Genomic DNA, 26,933 nt, shown 5'->3' with positions numbered 1-26,933 from the left:
ACGGGCAGGTTTGTTACATAGGTATACACGTGCCATAGTAGTTTGCTGCACCCATCAACCCATCATCTACATTAGGTATTTCTCCTAATGCTCTCCCTCCCCTTCCCCCCAAACCCTCATGACAGGCCCAGTGTATGATGTTCCCCTCCCTGTGTCCATGTGTTCTCATTGTTCAGCTCCCACTTATGAGTGAGAACATGTGGTGTTTGGTTTTCTGTTCTTGTGTTAGTTTGCTGAGAATGATGGTTTCCAGCTTCATCTATGTCCCTGAAAAGGCCATTAACTCATCCTTTTTTATGGCTGAATAGTATTCCATGGTGTGTATGTGCCACATTTTCTTTATCCGATCTGTCATTGATGGGCATTTCGGTTGGTCTGCATAGTACTCCATCATGTGTATGTGCCACATTTTCTTTATCCAGTCTATCATTGATGGGCATTTGGATTGGTTCCAAGTCTTTGCTATTGTAAATAGTGCAGCAAAAAACATACATGTGCATGTGTCTTTATAGCAACATGATTTATAATCCTTTAGGTGTATACCCAGTAATGGGATTGCTGGGTCAAATGGTATTTCTGGTTCCAGATCCTTGAGGAATTGCCACACTGTCTTCCACGATGGTTGAACTAATTTATACTCCCACCAACAGTGTAAAAGTGTTCCTATTTCTCCACATCCTCTCCAGTATCTGTTGTTTCCTGACTCTTTAATGATCTCTATTCTAACTGGCATGAGATGGTATCTCATTGTAGTTTTGATTTGCATTTCTCTAATGACCAGTGATAATGAGCTTTTTTTCATATGTTTGTTGGCCGCATAAATGTCTTCTTTTGAAAAGTGTCTGTTCATATCCATTGCTGACCTTTTGATGGGATTGTTTGTTTTTTTTCTTGTAAATTTGTTTAAGTTCCTCATAGATTCTGGATATTAGCCCTTTGTCAGATGGATAGATTGCAAAAATTTACTCCCATTCTGTAGGTTGCCTGTTTACTCTGATGATAGTTTCGTTGGTTGTGAAGAAGCTCTTTAGTTTAATTAGATCCCATTTGTCAATTTTGGCTTTTGTTCTCGTTGCTTTTTGTGTTTTATTCATGAAGTCTTTGCCCATGCCTATGTCCTTAATAGTATTGCCTAGGTTTTCTTCTAGGGTTTTTATGGTTTTAGGTCTTACGTTTAAGTCTTTAATCCATCTTGAGTTAATTTTTGTATAAGGTGTAAGGAAGGAGTGCAGTTTCAGTTTTCTGCATATGGCTAGCCAGGTTTCCCAACACCGTTTATGAAATAGGGAATCCTTTCCCCATTGCTTGTTTTTGTTAGGTTTGTCGAAGATCAGATGGTTGTAGATGTGTGGTGTTATTTCTGAGGCCTCTGTTTTGTTCCATCAGCCTATATAACTGATAAAACATCTTTAAATCAAGGAGTACGAATAATTCTTTTGCAACTCCTATTGCCTACCATAGGGCTGAATGCATAGTAGGCATTCAATAATGGTTGAGTGGTGGTTGTTTTAAACAGACGAGGAATCTCTTACAAGAATAGTGGAATCAATGAAGCATTAAGTTGAGATCTGTCAGCATTGACATAATCTACTAATTTACCACTTCTCAACTGGAAATTTGTCATGACTTCTACCTACTACATTACATTAGTATGTGCCATGTGATTTACACAAGTTCCAAGCAGACCACCAGATGGCTATGTCGAGAGTATTCACGGTTTCGGTTTCTGCTAGTGTTAAAATCAGTAAATAAACTGAGACTCTTAAATCTTTCTGACAAACCTGTAGCCATGCCATGTGCTCCTTCCAGGTAAGTTTGTCGAGCTAGTCTAATAACTCAAACTCTTACTGGAGTTTTCTCCAGAGAATGCTTTTTATTTGAGTAGGCAAGTGCTCAGAGCCCGGGAGATTTACGACGGTTCAGAGACATAAACACAAACTGCATAATAGGTGTGAGGTGTGTTCCAACTGCAGCCCTCTCACCTTCTGTTAATGATTATGGGAAGGGAGGCATCAATACAAAAACAGCCGACTTGAGGGCTCTCAAGTTTGCAATCTGATGAAGTCTTCTGGTGCCAGACCAACTTTTGGGGTTGTCACATGGCTTAGTGAAGCAGCTTCCAAAATGGACTGAAAACCACAATTTTGATATACTGGGCCAGATGCCAGAACGGAGTCGGAGTCCAGCCGGCTGGGTAAAAGATTCCAGTTGCTACTTTAGCACCAGTCTATTGTCTGAAATCTCCAGGGCACACTCATGAAACCAGCACCAGACAAATACAGTGGAGCCACTTTTTAATGCTGTTTTGGGGAGAGAACTAATATTTGCCTTATAGGTTAACTGAGTTATGGCAGGCTTTGGCTGGAAGAAGTTTTCCTTCAGGAACTGATTTGGCCCTCAGCATATCTTAATCTTATGGTAATTGTCGGCAGTCCAGGGTGGGGTTCGGTGCTGGAATCTTACCCTTCATATTCCACTCCCCTCCTTGCCCCAGGGGTTCTGATGAATAACGCATGTACAGAGAGATCTGAACCAGTTTGGGCAAAGTATCAGGTTTATTAAGTATAAAGCTTCCTAGTATTGTTTTACTATGCAAAGTGAAATTTCTTATTTCTTCCCCTTGAAATGAAGACTGAAAGCTGATGAAGCAAGGTTGATCTGATATATCTACCCAGTTTCAGGCTCAAAAGCTGGGCCAGAAAGAAGCAACTAGGAAGAGGCAACAGGCAGTGGAGAGGAGAGCTCACTTTAATTGAGGACAGTGAGATCTAGGAAGAGGAAAAGTAGAACCATCTTTTGAGTCACTCACTCGTGATGGGGACCAACTGGCTGGCCACTCTTTTTCCACAGGGAAGGAGCAACCAGTGAGGTGGGAAATAGAGAGGCATATTCTTCACCACAGAAGGAAGAAATGAGAGTACAGAAATGTCAAAGGAGATCTTCACTTGCTTGGGCAGAGAGGGCAAGTTACTCAGTTCTGCTACCTACTGTAAAATGTAGTATTGCAAGCCCTCAAAATAGACAGACAGGCAGATTAACCGTCGCAGAAGCTATTGACAAAATAACTATATTGCAAATCCTCTGGATTGTATTCGGAGAAAAGACAAGCTTTGCAGTGAAAATTAGCGGTGCTGTAAGAGGAGTGGTTAGTATAGGACCTATTAATGCCCATGGGAGCCCTGTCCATTTCTGCACTTAGAAGCCATGTTGAGACAGAGCAGAGTTCTTCACCCTCAGCTGTACAGGTTAACCCGATGGAGCAGAGAGGATGATTTCACCAAAAATTATAGTGTTTCTAAATAATGTCCGCCTCTACCTTTTTAACCTGAGAACACATTATTTGGGTTCTTTTTCTGTTTGTGGTTTCCTTTGGCAACATTAAAATTAATTCATGATTCCTCACACATTGTCACCTCAGGCAAGTGGCCCAGAAGAATATCAGGTGGCCTAATCAACGTGAGGTTGGAAAATTGGATGGGATTTAAATCACAAAATAGATAGTCAGCAGGTGGCCTAAAATCAATAGGTTGTATTTGAGAAATATAATACTGCTGTGTGTAGATGCTCATAAAAATACTGAAGAAATATTTTGATTCATATAATATTCACAATTATTTGTGGATAGATTTGCATAGATTTTCAGGCTTGACAAAACAGGTTATGACTGCTTGAGATGGCATAGAAATAAATATGCTACATTTTTTCAGAATAACTTAAGTGATTTGATAACCCTTACCATGGAGAATTATTTTTGGTAATTGCTTGCTTTAAGGTGTGTCTTGCCTGGAATTCAAAAATGAACAACAGAAAGGAGTTGAAAGTCATAAATATATTTAACAGCTGGAGAAAATAGAAGAGCCACCTAGAAAGATTAAATTCAACCAGGATTGTTTCCCTTAGTTTTATGCAGCATCCTCCAGTGAGTCTTGAAATTTTTTTAAGGCTCCTTTCCTTATATTAATATTTAAACTGTACTATTCAGTAGGCTAATCAAACTTTGCAAAACAGCTTAAATAAAATATCCTTTCACTACAATTGTAACAGTACCATAGATTTTTAAAAAATCACATGCATGAAATAAACAATTCTGTAGGTCTTGCAATGAAAAACAAATTTCTCACTTCTCTACCATTTTCCCCTCCCCGGGAATAACAACTTTCACCTCTTTGACCTGATTCTTTCAATATTTTTCCTCGATTTGTTAAATATTAATACTGATACCATTGCTTCTTAATTTTTAAAATTTTAGGCATTATCTGTGATCTTCACCCCAATCCCTGCACATGTGTACTTTCTTATCCTTTCCATTTTTGAATATAGGTATCTCAAAATTGTGGTTAGGTCACTTGTGAGCTTTTATATTATTATGACACATAGTGTTATTTTTGCTAAGCTATACGGTAAACAGTGATTATTTCCCTTTTCCTCACTTGCCTTTTCTCCCCACTTAGTTTTCTTTTCTTAAATTTTATTATAAATCGACAAATTATAATTATATAAATTTGGGGTACAAAGCAATGTGATGTATACAATATGGAATGATTAAATCAAGTTAATTAACATTCCATCACATCAAATATTTACCTTTTTAACGGTAAGAACATTTAAAATTTACTCTCTTAGCAATTTTGAAAACTGTATTATTATTAACTATAGTCACCATAATGTGCAAACAGTTTTAAAAAATTATTCTTCCTGTCTAACTAAAACTTTCTACTCTTTGATCAACATCTTCCTATTCCTCCTCCATCCTCAGCCTCTGGTAACTCACCATTCTGTGAGTTCTCATTTGCTTAGCTTTCTATGTGCTTGTCATGAATCAAACTCCGAACCTCACCAGTTTTCTAAATGTCTTCTGATGAGTGAGAAGTGCTATCAATTCCATGTTTTTGGCACAGTGTCTTGCAGCATCCCCTGACCTGTTCCAATCTGGAATGGTTGCTTTTATACTTGGTGCCCCACCGTCCAGGGATCCTCTTGATCTTCATCCCAGGGATTATAGTTTCCTTGTTTCTAAATAGAGACCTCATTTTTCTGAATCTTGTGTATTTCTCATTTCTGGTTTACTGTCCTGTTCCAGGGAAGCACATACTACTGTAGCTTCTTGATAAACAGTACATGTAAAGTAAATTTTTATCAGAATTCACCTGTTTTACAATAGCGTAATCCTACTCTGATAGTTTGGTTAGGTGTCAAATTGTAGGTTAGAAATAATTTTCATTCAGACAGTCAAAGACATTTCCCCATTGTTTCCTAGCTTCCATGGTTATTACTGCAACATTCCAGACCCTTTTTTCCTCTTGTATCTTTTAGCATCTTTTCTTTCTCTGTAATGTTTGGAAACTTCATGGTAATGTGACTACATGTGGGTATATTTTCATCAATTGTTCTAGACATTCAGTAGCCTATCTCAGCATAGGAAACAATGTTTTTGCTTGTAGAAAAACATTTTCAAATTTTTTTTTATTGATTTCTGTTCTTCCATTTTTTTCTCCTGAATTTTCTATTTTATGAACATTGGATCAACTTTCTGATTCTTTAAGTTTTGTAACTGTTCTGTTCTATTTTATTTTGTATGTTTTTCTCTAATTTATGTGTGATTTTCTCAATTACATCTTTATAGATTTCTATTGAGTTTTTCATTTTGCTAGTATACATGTGTATGTGTGGACCTGTATATGTGCGTGCAGGTGCTTGTGTATGTGTATGACTTCTAAGAGCTCTTTGTATATTTCTTTGCATGCTTTTAAAAATGAAATAACTTGTTTTAATTTTGTGTGTGCTATGTTCTCTTATCATTGTATATTATGTATTGGTCTCCTATTACTCCTTTAAAAAATTCTCACAATTTGAGTGGTTTAAACACACATGTACCATCTTACAGTTCTGAAGGTCAGAAATCTGTAATGGATTAGCAAACCTGGGTCCCTTCTAGAGACTCTAGAGGAGAACTGGTTTCCCTGCTTTTTCCAGCTTCTATAGGCTACCTCTTTTCCTTGGCTTGTGGTTCCTTCCTCACATCAATCTGACCTTTGCTTCTGTTGTGATATCTCCTGTTCCTCTGCTTCTATTGTCAGATCTTCTCTGACTGTGACCCTCCTGCCTCCCTCTTGTAAGGACCCTGTGATTACATTGGGACCCTATGAATAATCCAGGAAAATCTTCTCAAGAGCATTAACTTAATCACAGCTGCAAAGTCCCTTTTGCCATGTAACATATTCATAGGTTTCAGGGACTAGGACATTATAGTGGGTTGAGTGGTGCCCCCCAAATAGACATATATCTATGCTTTTTTTTTTTTTTTTTTTTTTTTCAAGATGGAGTACTCACTCTTGTCTCCCAGGCTGCAGTGCAGTGGTGCAATCTCGGCTCACTGCAACCTCTGCCTCCTGGGTTCAAGCAGTTTTCCTGCCTCAGCCTCCTGAGTAGCTAGGATTACAAGCGCACACCACCACACCTGGCTAATTTTTTTTTTTTTTTTTTTTTTTTTAAATCTGAGATAGGGTTTCACCATTTGAAGTCAGGATATCTATGTCTTAATACCCAAAACCTGTGAATGTGATCTTGTCTGGAAAAAGAATATTTTCAGATGTAATTAAGAATGTTAACAAGAGATTATCCTGGATTATCTGAGCGGGCCCTAAATCCTGTAACAAGGGTCCTTATGAGAGAAAGAAGAAGAGACACAGACACAGAGAAGAAGGAGAAGACCATGTGAAGACCAAGGTAGACGCCGGAGGTGATACCATAAGGAATGCTTGGAACCAGCAGAAGCTGGAGGAGGTGAGAAGGGATTTGCCTGTAAAGCGTCCAGAGGGAGTGTAGCCCTCCCAATATCTTGATTTTGGACTTCTGGCCTCCAGAACAGTAGGACAATAAATTTCCGTTGTTTTGAGCCACCCCACTTGTGATGCTTTGCTATGGCAGCCCGAGGAAACCAATACAGATGTGGGCATATTAGAGGAGGTGACATTATTCTAATACAATGTATCAGTGACATTTTCTGAAATTTTCCTCCTCCTGCTTCTTCCAAGTTATTTCATTGTTTTTCTTTGTCCCTGTCATTTTAGAAACTTGCGTCAGATGTCCAGTAATCCTTGGTTGTTGCTCATGATTATGAAAGAGTACTTAAAAGCCAATTAGATGCTCAGACCATGTGGGTGGGACTTATTGACTTTGGGTTTTAATTTAGGATGATTTTGATGGGTGATATTATTGGCAAATCTTCAATGTCAGTATATTTATGTCTTGTCTCTTAGGTTGGTCAGTTTCTCCAGAGAAGAATATTTTAGTCTTCTGTTTTGATGATATTGGCTAATGTTCTTTGGTCTAGTAGAAGAGAGTTTAAGAAGTCTTAGCATTTACTGTCTAAATTTTTTTTTAAGATTGATATCTGAATTCTCACTTTTCTTGGTGTCCTTCAGTCCAAATACCCTGTATCTTACATTCTTCAAAGAGTGGAGCCACCATCTTCTGCTGGGGTCTCGTGGACACTTGTTAAACTCCCTTTAGCGAGGGAAGCAATCTGAGGGTTTAACTGCTTTCTAAACGTTCAGCCAGTCCTTTTACTTTTAGTCTTACTTTCAATTCAACTTACAGGGCTTGTAGTGGTCCCAATTTTTAAGACTTTCAGAAATATTTCGGTGTTGAACAGGTGGCTTCTTGACCTTCCACAAATGGCTTAGGATTCTACTTACTTGAGTCTGATAATTCAGTTATTACTCAGTTATCTGCTTTACAGTTTTCAAAGCTATGTTGCTGTGTTTCCTGTATTGTCTGTATTGTTCTTTGTCTTTTAGACATATGTTCTTAAAACATTAATTTACTATTGTTATTGTGGGCTTTTGGAAAAGAGCAAAGTAAATATTCATGTTTAAACCACCACCTTTAACTAGAAATTCCATAAAAAAGACATATTTCTTAGACTTGTCATTGTTACTAAATAGGTCCATTCAATATCAGGACTTTTGGGGTTGTGTTTTTATTATTTATTAAATGTTTTCACTTTTGTTTTCCTACAGAATCTGATTTTTAAAATATCTTGATTATTCTTTCAAAACTTTTAACCATCTTAATGTATATTCATTGTAGAAAGCTTAGAATATTCTAATAAACAAAAAGAAAATCATTTGTAATCCCAGGACCAGAGATAGTTTCTGTTGACATTTTAGTGTGTTCCTTTGATTTTTTTATCCTCAATTTTGTGTGTTTTATACATAAGTATCATAATATACATATTGCTTTAGTAATCTGTTTTTTCATTTAATATTTCAAAACAACACATTGTTTTTGATTGTGAGGATTTTATTCAGTTTTGTGGATTCATGAGTAGATGGGCACAACACTTGGGAAATTCTTGATCCTAACTCTTTGAACTGAGCCACCCTTGTAAGTCTCCTGTCATCTCTCAGTGCATCTATTAGAGGTATTAGAGGCCTCAGCAAGAATCCACTACATAAAATTATTATTTTTTGTTTGATCATGCTCATTTCTGTGGCAGTTTTTTTTTAAAGTCTTGCAAGCATACTGTTTCCCTTGTTGAATGTCCTTAGAATGCCACCTAGTCTGGCCAGGGATTGTTTATCCACAGTGTGAAATTTTATACTTTCCTACAATTACATTGCAGTAGTTTGCTCTGACACCATCTAAGCAGGTTGACTAAACAGCAACTTCAGCCATCTTCACTCCAGATAGTCTACTAGCTTGAAACCAGGAATACAGGAAGACAAGAACAATGGACAAGAAATCCACCCATAGTGAATTTGTAGTGCTAGGAAACAGCTGATCTTGTCAGGATCACTGCCTAAGGGCCATGGCCAGTTAAGACTTGATGTCAGCTATTGAAATATTTCCCCGGCCTAGAGCAGTTGCTCTTTGGTATTGATGTTCAGTCGCAGTAATTCTAGTAGTTGCATGCACTGTCTGGTACATTATGAGGCCAATCATATTTGATCTGTTAGTTCCATGTTTCAAATCATGATTACTGAAAATAGATTCTGTTTTAAATGTGCACTGGCAGTTGATAAAACCAGAAATGAATTTTCTGTGTTAATTTAGCTTTCCAGACTAATCATCTTTAGTGTAAAGCAATTAGGAAAGTATCTTTGAGAGAAAGTTGAATCATGTGACCAGGTACTGAAAATATAGCGCTCACTGAAATAGTTTGATAACTTAATCTGGGAAGATTTGAATCCGAATTGAGGACAACTTTTATTACTAAGAGATGTGAGAAATACAGTTAGCAAATGAGTTACAGTGGTTAGGTTTATTTCTGAAGCAAAAACACTCATGATTCTGATGACTAAACTCAGAAAAGCAATAGTTCTCTTCAAAAGGCAGTTTCAAAAGTGTGACTAATCAGATTAGTTTGTAAGAAATATGACATTTATTTTTCTTTTGTGACTACCATTATCCTGTCCCTGATTAACAGCATCTTTGTATCGTGCTCACAATGCAGTTACTTCATGGCTGTAAAGCCAGACACACATCTGGATAATTAAACATTTTAGTGACCCTTCGCTGCCCATTTATGGCAGCCTCCAGAATCTACTTGCTGAACTTGTGGTTACATTCTAGACCAGTCTTGCTGACTGATAATCATGACACCAAATGACATCTGCCACCATTTCTTTAGGGTTTCTGAACCTCCTCTTTTTTTCTCCTTTTAATTTTTATTGCTGTCATTTCTTCCCTTTCCTTATTCTTCTCATGTTCTTTCACTATCTCCTTTGTCTTTTATTTTGGAACCATAAGAATGGTGCTTTAAGCTTTTGAATTCTGTTCCCCAACAAGAGTTTAGCCAGCACGCACCTTTCAGTACAACATAGAAATAAACATGGCAAAGTGGAGCAGATTCTGTTAAGGTAAGAGTCATGCTTTTGCTTTTTATTTGCATGATAGGGACAAAGGATAGAATTTTTGTAGTTTATCCTCAGTTCACTAAATTGCCTTCTGTCTGTGGAGGCCAAAGACAATGAGCATATCTAGTCAAATTTAGAAAATCCTTTAGAAGATAGAATGTCACCACTGCATTCTTTAATCTTCCTAGTTTTTCAGTGTATTTTTTAGAAAAATATTCTTCTCACACACCTGTAATCTCAGCACTTTGGGAGGTGGATGTGGGAGGATCACTTGAGCTCAGGGGTGCGAGACCTGCTTTGGCAAAATGATGAAACCCTATCTTTACCAAAAATAGAAAACTTAGCTGGGCATGGTGGCACACGCCTGTAGCCCAGCTCCTCAGGACGCTGAGGTGGGAGGATCGCTTGAGTCCAGGAGGTCAAGGCTGCGGTGAGCCGTGATTGTACCACTGCACTCCAGCCCAGGAGACAGAGTGAAACCCTGTCTCAAAAAATTAAACTAAAAATAAAAAAAAAGAAAAAGGAAGAGAAAAATATTCTTCTATAGCATAAGATAGTTGGCATGTCAGCCAGACTGCATTGAAAGAGTATTCAAATTCTCTGAGCAATAAAGGATGAATATAAACTTTTAATTTCTATCAACTTTTAAGCAGGTAACTGTCTCCATTTTAACAATGCTTCTCTTCCTTGGCAACCATCTAGGTGGTCTGCATTTAGATGCAGTGGACTTCTGCTTGAAAGTGCAGTGCTATAAAGGAACATCTTTTGCTGCTTTGTGCAGTGGTTGAAACCGGGAAATGGTCAGATGGAGGCTCAAGAAATGTGTTTATTAGGTCTTCTGACTATGCTGTATTGGCAAAATGCAAAACAATGGGTGATGGGAGTAGCCCAATCAGGTCATCTCTGAAGTTTCTGCTTTCCCAAGTAAATAGTTCAAATTCCTCTAGCAATTACTCAGAGATGCTATATGCCAAATCCATTGCTCAACTGTAAGTGATTTTAAAGTCCAGTCTTTAGAGGTGAACTTGGCACAGGATAGCACTGGGTCACAGTGACCCCTAGGCAGTCAATGTCCCACTGCTTCTCAAGCTCCCCTTTGCCCCACAGGTATCTTTTTCCTAAAAGGGTTCCCTTCAAAATTACACCCCATTCCCCTTATTTACTCAGTGCATGGAATTTAGCCAGCTGTTGGTAGAAAAACAATGTGATAAAATTCACTCATATCGTAAATGTCTAATAGCCCCAACCCTCCCAAAGATATTAGCATCTTAAGAGAGCCTGGAGGTTAATTTAAGTGATTTCACTAACTGAAAGGATTTCAAACAGTAGAATGTAGTAAAATAAAGAATTTGGACACAGTAAGGAGTCATTTGGTAACAAAGCAAGAAAGCTTTTCATTTGCTCTGAATTCCAGACACAGCTTTGTACAAAAGTATGAGTATCAATCTTGTGCTTTGCAGTCCTCTTTATACTTCCCAGATTCATATTTCAAAATCATATGTAATGCTACTTGCAAAATTAAATTGCTGAAGAATATATCTGCTATCTTGGTTTAGGAAAAAATATGCAGAGAAATCTTTTAGCTAATGCACAGTTGCAAAAAAATTATAGAATTGGTGAGTGTAAAAGACACAAGTACCTATTTGGAACTCACCAGAAACAGATGTCTCCTTACCTCTGCTTTTCAGTGAAAATGCGATCTGTCTACCCATAGCACTTCCAGTTCCATAATTAAATTCAGTTGCATTGTTAATGTACTGTTGACATTAACTTGTATCTCATATACACAAGACTGGGAATACACACATGCTAACTTGAAACAGCTGTTTGCAAAATTATTACAATATGGCATACTTCTTTTAACCATTATGTCCTTCTATTTAAACATGATTTGCATCTGTAAGCACTTATTATATACAAAATTAAAGGAAGATTTATAACATAAAAATGAATTTTGATGTTGCATTAATATTGCATTTGGTGATAGTATGGTAGAAAAAGAAAGCAAGTAGAAATATTTCTATGGATCAGAAGCCATGCCCATTGGTCTATATGCTGGAAGGGCAGGGCCTGCATGAACATCTTCCTATACACTTTAGGCTCCGATAACTTACATCTCTGAATGGGGCAATCAGTATAGCTTCTTTCCTGGCTCCTCGATTTGTGGTGTCAAAATAGCCGACTCTTCCAGATAAGTTATGTGATACTCCCTGCTTCTTTTAATAGTCCCATTTCTGGCTAGCTGATACCTGAAATTTCACAACTAGAAAAGTCTTACTTTGTCCTCTCTTAAAACTTCAGTTCCTTTATGAGGGCTTGAGAGACGGTTCATTTAGACATGGGCATAACTTCATCAAATCCTTTCCAGTTTTGCTAGGGGCAGGGTGGAGGGAACATCTGCTTCTTCTGCGATGAGCGAGGTATAGGGGTACAGCAAAGAGAAGGCCTGAAGCACCATAGCCCCGTGCAACTGCAAGCCTCAGGGCCCAGCACCGGATGTCAGCAGCTCCCTGAACTTCCAGCAGCGTCCCCATTGAGTCCAGGAGGACAACTTCCACATGTACCTGACATCTTCCCCAACTACTTCTTTCATACGCCACCTCAATCCCTACTGTAAATGTACTAAAAACCACTGAATTTTATGCCTTAAATGAGTAAACTTCACGGTAGGTAAATGGTATCTCAATAAAACAGTTAAAAATAATACATATACACAATGAGAACAAACAATGGGTACTTGCTAAACAGGGTATCAGGAAATGATGATATTAATACTATTTCTAACATAGTGCTTTGTCAAAGCCTTTTAGATAACTTCTATTTCGAGCACAATTTTTAATTGTGAAAATCTAGAAAATGCTAGAGTTTGATAGTGCATTTGTGTGTGTGTGTGTGTGTGTGTGTGTTTTAAATAAAAGTTCATGAGTGTCTCTCCTGTGCCAGGTAATTTGTTTCTAAACTGAGAGTGCAAAGATTAAAACATAGTAATGCTAAGTGAAAGAAAGCAGCCAAAAAATACCACATATTGTGTGATCTTATTTATAGGAAACATCCGGGGTCGGCAAATCCATAGAAACAAAAAGCAGATTGGTGGTCACTGAAGTCTGGGGAGTGGAGGCAGGAAAAGTTGAAGAGTGACTGCTATGTTTCTTTTTGGGATGATAAAAAAAATTCTAAAGTTAGATTATCACGGTGACTGCAGAACTGTAAATATACTAAAAACCACTGAATTTTATACTTTAAATGAGTGAACTTCATGTAGGTAAATTTTATTTCAATAAAACAGTTACAAATTTTGCTTATCCACAATCAAACACAATACTCAGTCCCTTCTACATGGAGTTTACATTCTAGGGAGGATAAACTTAGACAAAGATAAAACATCTGGGTTAGGGGTAAACAGGGAACGCCAAAGGAATGCAAAGAAAGAATACTTTGATCAGTATGTGAGGAATCAGAGAAAGATTCCTAGAGGAGATAGCATCTGAGCTAAGAAGTAGTGAACAGAGAAAAGAATGCGAGAGAACAATGTTTGCTGAGCCCTTACTTTACATTAGAGATTGGATAGTAGAAAGATGAACGGCTCAAGGTAATCAAATAGATGATTGTAGGTAATTATATTGTGAAAATGCTATAATGGAGGTGGACACAGAAACCATCTAAGTCAAAAAGCGGAAATGAAAAGGGGTGGAGGCCAACTAGAAATTTGATTTGGAGGGAGGAAGTTACGAGCTGCAGAACTGTGATGGTGCTGGGTGTTCTCCACCCAGCGGAACCTCTGCCACAGTTTACAGGACTTAGTTATGCTACCGCATAACTAAGAATTATGACTTACCCCTCAGCCATACTGAGGATCATACTGAGTCATACTGAGGGGTATGACTTACCTCTTAGCCACCCATCTCAGCATTTGCCAGTGAGAAGGCCCTGTGAGATCAGAGGGCAGAGGCAGGGCATGTGGCTGGAGTCCCTACTAAGAGTGATTCCCATGAGTGAACGTTACTGATCCATTTACTTGCATCGGGCCACAGAGTTGTCCTGCTCTCTTTCTTTCCTTGAGTTCTCTGTAGTTTTAAAGTTTAAACTATAGTTTGTAGTTGTCTCTAGTTTTGGAACCCTCATGACTCCATGGTCCAACGTTGCCTAGTATCTTCTTATTTTGGCGATTTCTGGCAGTTGAGTCACTTGTCATCTCTTGAGAAAAGCATCTGGCAGACATCTCCCTTGACATATCCCTCCCTGCTCCGTCACTGCTTGGCGGAGGCCTTGAAACGCATTCCCCACATGTTCAGACGAGCACCTGGTGAAGGCATCTAGAGATACAGAACCTGTTATACTAAAGGTTTTAAATGCTGCTATAAATAAAAAATAAGAGGAATGTTTTAAAGGAACTAATTCCATGGATATAAGATTATTTGATACTGCTCCATTATCTATTTCATTGTGTGTGTATGTGTGTGCATACATTTTATCTATACACACACACACCCCCATGTATTTATACAGTATGGATGAGTTTGTATTTGAAAATAATCCAGAATTCCTGTTTTCAAGTCTTTTATTTGACACACACTCTGCCCAGGCACAAACCAGGCAAGGTTTGGCGTTGACCCACCAGTTTTGACTTTCTTGTCTGCAGAGGCAGCATAACAAGTCATGATCAGTGGTGACGGGAAGGCATTTATTTTCACTGTATTTGGTAACAGTTTGCTAAAGACTGCCCAGGGATGCTTCCATTGGAAGAGAAATCGACTTCAAGAAGCTCAGTACTTCAAAGACTTATAACGATCCCAGGAAAGAGAAAAACATAAGCCAATCACCCACTTTGTGATTGTACATTCTTCTGGGAAATAAGAACCTGAGATGCAATGTCTGTATCAGCCTCATCTCAGAATCCATACATAATTCATGGAAGGTATGAATTTATTTATAGGATAGGTGGCCAAGAGAGAGTTCCGGCTGTTTACCAATCACATGGCTCTGGAAACTCCATCCTATTGAAATCATTCCTGTTCTTGGCAGGAGTAACTTGAGCTAAGGGTGTATCCACACCCTTTTAAAAACATGCCATTGATTTTGCATAACTAACATGAACATTGAAATGGGTATTCTATAGAGGCAAGTGTGAACAGAGATCAGGTTTTCCCCAGGGGGTATGCACATGTGGTGGAAACTGATGGACCCAAATTTGTGCCATTTGATGACTAAACTCATTTCGGGCTACAAAGGCATTGTTTCAGTTTTCCCTCATAGTATTTTTAATTCAGACCAAATTTTATCTTATAAGTAGAAGAAGTAGTTGCAAATAATTCCATGCCCTGCCAATGACATAGGCACTGATTTTTAACAAAAGGCTCATAAACTCTTTTTATGACACTGTAAAACTGGAGAGCCTATGCCCATTAAAACATAAGCTTCATGTTACATGTAATTAAGGCAAGAAGGAGAACATAAAAATGTAAGCTTTAAAATGTATCTTGTATTACATATTAAATGCACACAAAAATACTGCGTAAGTTCCATTTAAAAGGCAAAGGTAAGGACAAGCAGGAATGATCACAGTAGATGAGTGAGCCCTTCGGTGAAAAAATCAATTTGTAAAAAATGGGTTTCTATTTTCAGTTCTCGAGGATATACTATATCGATGATTAGAGCACATTTTCTATTTTTCCTGATTTTAAATCAGAAAATATCATTAGAGTCATATCCACTTGCTATTTGATTAGTCTAGGTTGTAATTTTTGGTCCACTAAAGACTTAAAATGATTATTTGCTTTTTCTTTGGAAATGGGACCCTCCAATGTGATTTACACTAAGAAGAGGTTGAAGAGATGTCCAAGAGCTGTCAGAGGTAGCTAGAAGGTGCTCATATGTATCCATCCCCAAACCCAGTGGAGAAGAGTTTCTCCTGGTGTGAAGGCCTGTGCTGCAGCTTCCTTTCCATCCTGCACAGACTGTGATGTACCTCATGGACTATCCTAGGCTGCACTGCATTCAGTGTTGGCATTTTGCACTCTTATTTCCATGTATTTATTGAAAAGCAACACAAGAATTCTGAATCCCAGATATCCAGCTATTAAGGTAAAAAGATCTACTGTAAACCAAACAACTTCTTAGACCTAAATGGAGATTAGTGGATACATGGTTATATTACAAGTTACAACATATATTTGTTTAATTTTAGTGTCCTTAAATTTTTTTCTAATATTCAAATTGATGATTTAGTTTTAAAACCATACCAATTATAGACCAAACAAAAATTTGAGACTGGAAAGAAAATTAAAATGTTTATCTTGATGACATACACTGAGCTTTCAATCTGCATATTTTGAACAGGCTTTATTATAAAAAAGAAAGTGGAAATACAATTGAACAAAATATATAAATCAATCACATACCATCATTCAGCTGTGTAGCTTAGTGCTAAGAGCTGCATCAGATAGCTGCATTTCACAGCTCAACAATAAAATAAGTCACTATATAGTTGAGAATCAATTGAACACATTTTGTATTTATGAAACCATGTTACTTCTGAATTCTTATGTACCAAAAATCAATTGTAAATATTTTGCTTTTAAAACATATCTAAACATGGTCATGGATTTCATAGGCATTACTCTTTTATATTATAAAAAGTATAATTTTTTATTTCCTATGATAAAATGAATCATGTGATGCTACACATAAATCACCTTAAGAAGACATCTTGGTCAGAGATATTAAATGTCTACTCATAACCTAATCTACAATGGAATATTTTTCCCAGATATATTACCAAAAGGGCTAGAAAAAAAGTCTCTGAAAAACAAAATTTTAAAAAGTGTTCTGCAGAGAGTGCTACAGACTTGGGAGAAAATACCACTCAACATAAATCAAATCCAAAACCTAAGCTACCTAAATATTACTACACTGTAGGAATCCTTTTATGGTGTTTTCTCTAAAAGTGACAATTTTTATTAAAAGCAACTATCAGTTAGTTTTAAGTAATTATTTTTATTTGCCTTTCAAATAGACTTACACCATTTAAATACTCTTGATAATTTTTCACAGTAATATTTGATTATGTATCTAGCGTGTTAAAGCATAGTGATCTGACATTTAATAGGGCCATAAAACAAATTCTTTACATTTCAGCAAGCATAAAGAAAACAAATGGAATACCATTTTAGGAGGACTGCATGGTCTATATGAATTAGAAAAAAATGAGCTCTATATCCCCCTACATCAAGTGAATGAATCATGAAAGAAATATGGAAGTTGATAATAGCAGTTACTGCAGCAATAAAAACATGATAAAAGGCTTTTTGACAGTATGAAACCTTGGAAGTTGTGCCAAATACAAAATCTTGTTTGTAGGTGCTGGCAGTATCCTGTTGTTTTTAGTAGGTCTTTGGGGGTTCCCGACAACTTCTGGTTCATCCCCTTAGGCTGAAGTGATCTATTAAAATGCCTTAGTTTCCAAGAGCAATAAAAATCATTGCAACTTTAAGTACACGTTAAAAAAAAAAAAAAAAAAAAAAAAAAAAAAAAAACTACAGTAGCATTTGGAGAGTAATTATTCCTTGATCCACTCAAAATGGTGGAATCTGCTATGCTATCATTTTGTGCTTGAACACGTATTTTTGAAGTTATCAGTTTATACCAGCTCACTCAGTCATTTTTGTTCATTTTAAATACATTAATAGCCACTGATTTTGGTGAATTGGGGGGATTTTTTTATAAGATAAAAATTCAGATAAATTTTAGATAAAGACGATTGTTTCAGCATTTACTCACATGGAGGAGCCCTTAGGAAAATACTTAATAAGATCCTAACCCTGATTAACTATCTAGACTCTTAATCTCACCACTATATTAGACACCCCTCCCTACTCTGCCAAAGCATTATAACTTTGAAATAACTCTTACTGGGTTACATAATTTTGAGCCATTTCTATATTTCTTCTTGGAATTCTTCAGTGAAAGGAAACTAAAAGAAGACATTTCAAATGGAGAATAGTATTAGTTTTTTCTCCATAAGCATCATGGGAAATATTTCTATCTCAAAAATCAGTAATTTCTTCCAACACATTCTTAAGTAGGAATCACTGCTCTGTAGAGAAGACTTCTAGGCACATGGGCAAATAACACAAGGAAGATTGAATGACCCAAATGTAAACCCAACCAGCAGGCAAATGTGAGCCCTTCTTTTTCATGCCTGGGCAGGATCTTATCTGCCTACTTGGGTGGCTGGCAAATAGTACACTGTGCTTTTAAACACACACGTACACACACACACACACACACACACACACACACACACACACACCCGTGCCCACCCACACACAAGATCAACAGTGACGCTTGGAAATGTTTATGCAGTTATTCTTGACTTTTAATGTTATAAATGTTTTCTTTAGTTTAGTTTGGATTGGATTCTAATAAATTCTTACCAAAATAATACATTTCCTGTAACTTTCACACCTAAAAATACGTTAAAATGCCTACTCCCATTTTTTTCCCCTTGAAATTAGGAACTTGCTAAATACATACAAACACATGTGCACACACACACACATACACCTAGGTAAAATAAAATGCAGTTTCAGTTAAGGAGCAATTAAAATGATCCTTGGCATTTAAGTGTCTTATTATTGCTATTATTATTATTATTTTTAAAAAGCTTGTCACTACAATACATTATCTTCATACATTTTGGTCATTGCACAGTGGGAAGTTCATCTGATCATAAACTTAGAGAATATTAGGCTTAGAAGGGACTATCTAGTTAATCCTGTTTAACCACGCTATAATACTTGAATCCACATGATAATATCCCTGCCAAGTGCTCACTGTTTGCATAGTTGTACATCTTCAGTAAAAAAGAAAATAAAAGATACTCTCCACAGACTATTACTCGTAAGACATTTATTAGCGATATTATTACAATTGTTTCTAAAATCCATTATTATTTCAGCAGTGAAGAGGCAAATACCAGAGTAACCTCAGTCAGATGATTACGGATAGGTCAAAATAAAACTGTAAGAAATACTGACTGTAAAACTGCTACAGAGTACACAATATGTTAAAACATGATGGAGAGCTGCACACACAGGCAACGTTTTATGTCATTAAAAAAAATCACTGAAAATCTAAAAATGATGTTTGCATTTAAGCGTATATTAGAAAAGTCTTATTTTTAAAGTTAATACCGTATCATTCTTCTAAAAAAATTATCATCTGTAAGATGCAGATTTGTTTTGTTTATATCAAACGATATTTGCATTTATGTAAATATAATTTAAGACAGTTAAATATAAATTCGTGTTTATCTTCATATAAAAATATATATAAAAATAGAGTATTTAAAGGAAGTGGATATTCATACAAAAGAACTGATCAATCAAAATAGGTGTTTTTTTCTTGTACGGTAGTGAAATTGAGGTATTTATATATTTGGTAATTTCAGCCATGTATTGAATTAACCCTCTCAGCTTCCCACCCCACCCAAAAAAGACAAACCTTTAAAATCCATTGTAACTGTGTGATGTTATCTCACAACAAAGCATTTGTATAATAAAGAAATTCACCATTTTGAACCTAAAGAGATAGAAGAGATAGTTCTCACTACTAGAATTAGGTATGTATTATATGTATGCCACAGTTTTAATTAAAATAATAATTTTATGTCTACTCTAAATTTGGATTTGATATAGTTGCTCAGGAAAATCAAAATATAGATACTAGTAACATAATACTATTTGTGGACATATGCAAATGCTCAATGGGAAAAAATACCTATGCATTTGAGAATGCATAATCCTTTGCAAAATATTTACATAAAATGTAATTGTAATTTTCAGTTACATAGGGCTGTAATGGCAAACACAAGATTTAAGTAATATCATCAATGAAACATAGTAAAGTAATACATGAGGCACTAAATTTTGTTACTTACTTTAAAATTATGTATTTCATTAATTCAGACTGCAGTTACCCATCCAAGTGCACAGATAGGACAAGAGGGAATGTTTATGAGAAACACAAGAAGTGCAAAGTTAAATATATTGGTGTTTTAACGATAAAATATTTCACTTTATATCTCTCTCATAGAATCTCTTCAAATTCCCTTGTGGAACATTCCTGTTTTTTCCTTTCAGTAATACAATTTAAAAAGTATAGGAAGAAATGTTTTTCATAAGCATTAGATTCACAAAGCCTAAGCCATCATAAACACCACATTTTCTCCTGGTGAAGAATGCAAGCACAACCTCTACTTGCCAGTGGAATGTAATTGGCTTTTCTCCTTTTCAATATTGATGTACCTATAGAGATGGTAAGACAAGACGAAAGACCATTATCTTTTTTTCACATAATTCAAGTGTCTGTATTTCTCTTTATTATCACAATGCCATACCTGGCCCACAGTGGTTCTGGTTAATAACTATGCTTCAAGTAACGTTTTTCTACGTATATCTTTCACTGTGAAATGGACTTGTGTTCAAGGTCACATCTTGAATTCATAAAGCTGTAAGAAGAAGTGTTATCATTATTTAACTGTGTGTGTACTGGTGTGCATGCATGTGCTGGTGTGCACAAGTGTGTGTGGTCAATCTCAAATGTGTGTGATGCGCAGCTCTTGGCTCCTAGAACATTGTCCGGGTGAGTAGCTTGTCTCCAGCTCCAGATTCAGCTCTCCTGCAGGGCGCCTACATAGTCCTTTTATTTACACACATCCTGCTGAGAAGGATTTCAGAACAAACCTGATTTATTGGACCTCTGACATGATATGGAGATCGAAAATTTGTTACAGTGCCCTGTTGTAGTTTGCTTTGATTGCTGAAATATCTTCCCAGGATATGATTTCTTGATCTTTTCATTTTAATAAAGTTATATTCTTTGGATAACTTTGATTTCACTACCTGCAAATGAAGAGCAAGAAAACTGTGAGGCAAAATCAAGAATATCTGATCCTTGCATAACTAACTCTCAAACTTGAACATGCATCTCTGCCACACGGATGTTGCCAAAAGGGCATGAATATGACTTACATAACCAGGAATGGCTCTAACTTACGTTTCAAAAAAGACCAAGGTTAAAATTCAACTTTGTCGCTTTTCTTACCTCATTGCAGCTGCCTCCAATGCAATTAAGGAACAGTCTCAGATGATTTATCTGCCATTCTTGTGTGTGTGTGTGTGTGTGTGTGTGTGTGTATGTGTGTGTGTGTGTGTTTTCAGGCCAGGCACACTAACATACAGTTTGACATAGCACCACAATAGAAAAGGCACTGGTGTGCCTTTGCCGGGCCACTGATTCAAACATGGTACCCTAAACATGTCATGGCACTCTTCTATAAAATGGCAATTAAAGCTATTTTCAGAGAAAAGAAAAAAATTTTTTCCATTGCAGAAGCTGTTACTTTTAGTGGTTTTCTTGCTCTGGGCACTTGCACTATTAAACTAATAACTTTGTATATTTAGATATATATATGTAGATTTAGTTTTGGACTTTTCTTTCCTCCCTCCCTCCCTCCTTCCTTCCTTCCTTCCTTCCTTCCTTCCTTCCTTCCTTCCTTCCTTCCTTCCTTCCTTCCTTCCTTCCTTCCTTTCTTTCTGTATAGGAGGCTAAAGTAACTCCACTGGATGCTCATCTGCCATGTTGACTTCTGATTAACCCCAGTCCCAGGAAGGTCTATAAGATTTCCAGTTTATCTATTGTTCCTTGTGTAAGAGCACACTTAGGGTAAATCCTGCCCTTAGGTCAAAACAACCTTGATGTTATCATACTTCAATCTTTCTACACATCCTTCTGAATCACCTTTTTCCAATGGCATATAAACTCTGAGTCTAGGGTGATAATAGTGCAGGGAACCACCATCGTGTCTTGCTGTCACCTGAGACACAGACAAGGCTTCTGTTTGTAAGTCTCTTTTAAAAGTTCCTTTCTAAGAAAATGGATTTGTTGGCCTCTTTCTTCAGCTTCTCAGCTTCCTGAACTTTTGGGGGTAGGTTTGCATAGATCTGCTTACCACAGAGAACAGTGGTTTTAAGAAGCATCATAAGTTATAAAAGGGTATATAATAAAACAGTTTATTTTCTATTTCTGTTCCTCACCCAAAGCTACTAAATTTCCTCCCCAAATAGATTGTTCATTTCTTGTGATTTCATTCATGGTTATTTTATGAATAGATATACGGACACATTCAAACAAAGAGGCTACATTTGTAATCTACTTGTATATTTTATAAACGTTGTCCTGGTGAAATCATATAATTATCAGCTTTAATTACTGAGTTAATCAAACTCGGGTTGTTAGCACTAGAGACCAAAAGGGGGACAGAGAGAGAGAGAGATTGGGGGAAAGTTGGGAAGTAGAAAAAGAGAGGAAGGGAAGGAGAAAAAGTACTGGTAAGGATGTTTTGGGTGTCTTTATAATAAATGAATGACACAGCGGGGCTGGCAAGATAGCCAAATAGGAATAGCTCCAGTCTGCAGCTCCCAGTGAGACCAAGGCAGAAGGCGGCTGATTTCTGCATTTCCAACTGAGGTACCCGGTTCATCTCACTGGGACTGGGTAGACAGTGGGTGCAGCCCATGGAGGGAAAGCTGACACAGGGTGAGGTGTTGCCTCACCAGGGAAGTGCAAGGGGTTGGGGAACTCCCTCCCTTAGCCAAGGGAAGCCATGAGAGACTGTGCCATGAGGGATGGTGCTATCTGACCCAGATACTACGCTTTTCCCACAATCTTCGCAACCCACTGACCAGGAGATTCTCTTGGGTGCCTACGCCACCAGGGCCCTGAGTTTCAAGCACAAAATGGGGCAGCCATTTGGGCAGACTCTGAGCTAGCTGCAGGAGGTTTTGTTTCATACCCCAGTGGTGCCTGGAACACCAGTAAGACAGAAACATTCACTCCCCTGGAAATGGGGCTAAAGCCAGGGAGCCAAGTGGTCTTGCTCAGTGGATCCCACCCCATGGAGCCCAACAAGCTAAGATCCACTGGCTTGAAATTCTTGCTGCCAACACTGTAGCCTGAAGTTGACCTGGGTCACTCGAGCTTGGTGGGGGTAGGGGCGTCTACCATTACTGGGGCTCGAGTAGGCAGTTTTCCCCTCACAGTGTAAACAAAGCTGCTGGGAATTTCAAATTGGGTGCAGAACCCACCACAGTGCCAGGCTGCTTCTCTAGATTCCTCTCCTCTGTGGGCAGGGCATCTCTGAAAGAAAGGCAACAGCCCCCATCAGGGGCTTATAGATAAAACTCTGTCTTCTCCCTGGGACAGAGCACCTGGGAGAAGGGGCGGCTGTGGGTGCAGCTTCAGCAGACTTAAACATTCTTGCTTGCTAGCTCTGAAGAGAGCAGAGGATCTCCCAGCACAGCACTAGAACTCTGCTAAGGGACAGACTGCCTCCTCAAGTTGGTTCCTGACTCCCGTGCCTCCTGACTGGGAGAGATATCCCAGCAGGTGTTGACAGACACCTCATACAGGAGAGCTTCAGCTGGCATCTGGCAGGTGCCCAGGTGCCCCTCTGGGATGAAGGTTCTAGAGGAAGGAGCAGGCAGCAATCTTTGCTGTTCTGCAACCTCTGGTGGTGATACCCAGGCAAACAAGGTCGGGAGTGGACCTCCAGCAAACTCCAGCAGACCTGCAGAAGAGGGGCCTGACTGTTAGAAGGAAAACTAACAAACAGAAAGCAATAGCATCAACATCAACAAAAAGGATGCCCACATAAAAACCCCATCTGAAGGTCACCAACATCAAAGACCAAAGGTAGATAAATTCATGAAGATGAGGAAAAAACAGCACAAAAAGGCTGAAAATTCCAAAAACCAGAATGCCTCTCCTCCTCCAAAGGATCACAACTCCGTGCCAGCAAGGGAACAAAACTGGATGGAGAATCAGTTTGAGGATTGACAGAAATAGGCTTCAGAAATTGGGTAATGACAAACTCCTCCAAGCTAAAGGAGCTTGTTCCAACCCAATGCAAGGAAGTTAGTAACCTTGATAAAAGGTTACAGGAACTGCTAACTAAAATAACAAGTTTAGAGAAGAGCATAAATGACCTGATGGAGCTGAAAAACACAGCATGAGAACTTTGGGAAGCATACACAGGTATCAATAACTGAATCGATCAAGCAGAAGAAAGGATATCAGAGATTGAAGATCAACTTAATGAAATAAAGCATGAAGACAAGATTAGAGAAAAAAGAATGAAAGAAAAGGAACGAACAAAGCCTCCAAGAAATATGGGACTATGTGAAAAGACCAAGCCTACGTTTGATTGGTGTACCTGAAAGTGATGGGGAGGATGGAACCAAGTTGGAAAATACTCTTCAGGATATTTTTCAGGAGAACTTCCCCAGCTGGGCGTGGTGGCTCATGCCTGTAATCCCAGCACTTTGGGAGGCCGAGGCAGGCGGATCATGAAATCAGGGGATGGCAACCATTCTGGCTAACACGATGAAACCTCGTCTCACTAAAAATACAAAAAATTATCTGGGCATGGTAGTGGGTGCCTGTGGTCCCAGCTACTAGGGAGGCTGAGGCAGGAGAATGGTGTGAACCTGGTCTGGGAGGTGGAGCTTGCAGTGAGCCGAGGTTGCACCACTGCACTCCAGCCTGGGTGACAGAGCAAGACTCCATTTCAAAAAAAGAAAGAAAAAAGAAAAGGTATGAATGAAGCCTCCAGGAAATATAGGACTATGTGAAAAGATCAAGCCTATGTTTGATTGCTGTACCTGAAAGTGATAGGGAGAATGGAATCAAGTTGGAAAACACTCTTCAGGATATTATGCAGGAGAACTTCCCCAACCTAGCAAGGCAGGCCAACATTCAAATTCAGGAAATACAGAGAACACCACAAAGATACTCTTCGAGAAGAGCAACCCCAAGACACATACTTGTTAGATTTACCAAGGTTGAAATGAAGGAAAAAATGCAGCCAGAGAGAAAGGTCAAGTTTCCCACAAAGGGAAGCATCAGACTAACAGTGGACCTCTGCAGAAGCCCTACAAGCCAGAAGAGAGTGGGGGCCAATATTCAATATTCTTAAAGAAAATCAGAATTTCATAGCCAAACTAAGCTTTATAAGTGAAGGAGAAATAAAATCCTTTACAGACAAGCAAATGCTGAGGGATTTTGTCACCACCAGGCCTGTCTTACAAGAGCTCTTGAAGGAAGCACTAAATATCAAAAGGAAAAACCGGTACCAGGCACTGTAAAAACATACCAAATTGTAAAGACCATCGACACTATGAAGAAACTGCATCAACTAATGGGCAAAATAACCAGCTAGCCTCACAATGACAGGATCAACTTCACACACAACAATATTAACCTTAAGTGTAAATGGGCTAAATGCCCCAGTTAAAAGGCACAGACTGGCAAATTGGATAGTCAAGACCCATTGGTGTGCTGTATTCAAAAGACCCATCTCACATGCAAAGACACACATAGACTCAAAATAAAGGGATGGAGGAATATTTACCAAGCAAATGGAAACAAACAAACAAACAAACACCAGGAGTTGCAATCCTAGTCTCTGATAAAACAGACTTTAAGCTAACAAAGATCAAAGGAGATAAAGAAGGGTACTACATGATGGTATAGGGATCAATGTAACAAGAAGAGCTAACTATCGTAAATATATGCACCCAATACAGGAGCACCTAGATTCATAAAGAAAGTTCTTAGAGACCTGCAAAGAGACTCAATTCCCACACAATAATAGTGGGAGACTTTAACACCCCACTGTCAATATTAGATCAACGAGACAGAAAATTAACAAGGATATTCAGGACTTGAACTCAGCTCTGGACCATGCGGACCTAATAGACATCTACAGAACTCTCCATCCCAAATCAACAGAATATACATTCTTCTCATCACCACATGGCACTTATTCTAAAACTGACCACATAATTGGAAATAAAACACTCCTCAGCAAATGCAAAAGAACAGAAATCATAACAAACAGTCTCTCAGACCACAGTGCAATCAAATTAGAACTCAGGATTAAGAAACTAACTCAAAATCGTACAACTATATGGAAACTGAACAACCTGCTCCTGAATGACTCCTGGGTAAATAATGAAATTAAGGCAGAAATAAATAAGTTCTTTGAAACCAATGGGAACCAAGACACAACATACCAGAATTTCTAGGACACAACTAAAGCAGTGTTTAGAGGGAAATTTATAGTACTAAATGCCCACATGAGAAAGTGGGAAAGATCTAAAATTGGCAACCTAATGTCACAACTAAAAGAACTAGGGAAGTAAGAGCAAACCAATTCAAAAGCTAGCAGAAGACAAGAAATAACTAAGATCAGAGCAGAACTGAAGGAGATAGAGACACGAAAAACCCTTCAAAAAATCAGTGAATCCAGGAGGTGGTTTTTTGAAAAGATTAGCAAAATAGATAGACCTCTAGCCAGACTAATAAAGAAGAAAAGAGAGAAGAATCAAATAGACACAATAAAAAATGATAAAGGGGATATCACCACTGATCCCACAGGAATACAAACTACCATCAGAGAATACTATAAATACCTTTACGCAAATAAACTATAAAATCTAGAAGAAATAGATAAATTCCTGGACACATACACCCTCCCAAGACTAAGCCAGGAAGAAGTCAAATAGACCAATAACAAGTACTGAAATTGAGGCAGTAATTAATAGCCTACCAACAAAAAAAAACACCAGGACCAGAAGGATTCACAGTCAAATTCTACCAAAGGTACAAAGAGGAGCTGGTACCATTCCTTCTGAAACTATTGCAAACAATGGAAAAAGAGGAACCCCTCCCTAACTCATTTTATGAAGCCAGCATCATCTTGATATCAAAACCTGGCAGAGACACAACAACAACAAAAAAGAAAATTTCAAGCCAATATCCCTGATGAACGTCGATGCGAAAATACTCAATAAAATACTGGCAAACCAAATACAGCAGCACATTAAAAAGCTTATCCACCACAATCAAGTTGGCTCCATCCCTGTGATGCAAGATGGGTTCAACATATGCAAATCAATAAATGTAATCTATCACATAAACAGAGCCAATGACAAAAACCATATGATCATCTCA

The 26,933-nt window shown here is 37.9% G+C and overlaps 1 protein-coding gene across 2 annotated transcripts in view; it reads right to left on the bottom strand.

The window, feature by feature from the left end:
- Nucleotides 1-16,172: 16,172 nt before the first annotated feature.
- The window catches only part of CPED1 (cadherin like and PC-esterase domain containing 1), a 310,851-nt gene continuing 300,090 nt past the window's right edge, over nucleotides 16,173-26,933 (bottom strand). For both annotated transcript variants that reach the window (XM_007982718.3, XM_007982713.3), the window contains one exon: nucleotides 16,173-20,761. In XM_007982718.3, the coding sequence (XP_007980909.3) occupies nucleotides 20,549-20,761 (213 nt within the window). In that variant the 3' untranslated portion in view covers nucleotides 16,173-20,548. The remainder of the gene's footprint in view (nucleotides 20,762-26,933) is intronic.

This window comes from Chlorocebus sabaeus, chromosome 21, assembly GCF_047675955.1.
Source record: "Chlorocebus sabaeus isolate Y175 chromosome 21, mChlSab1.0.hap1, whole genome shotgun sequence".
Classification (NCBI taxonomy): domain Eukaryota; kingdom Metazoa; phylum Chordata; class Mammalia; order Primates; family Cercopithecidae; genus Chlorocebus; species Chlorocebus sabaeus.
The sequence above is the reverse complement of the archived record's forward strand: the minus strand, read 5'-3'. Positions and strand labels throughout refer to the sequence as shown.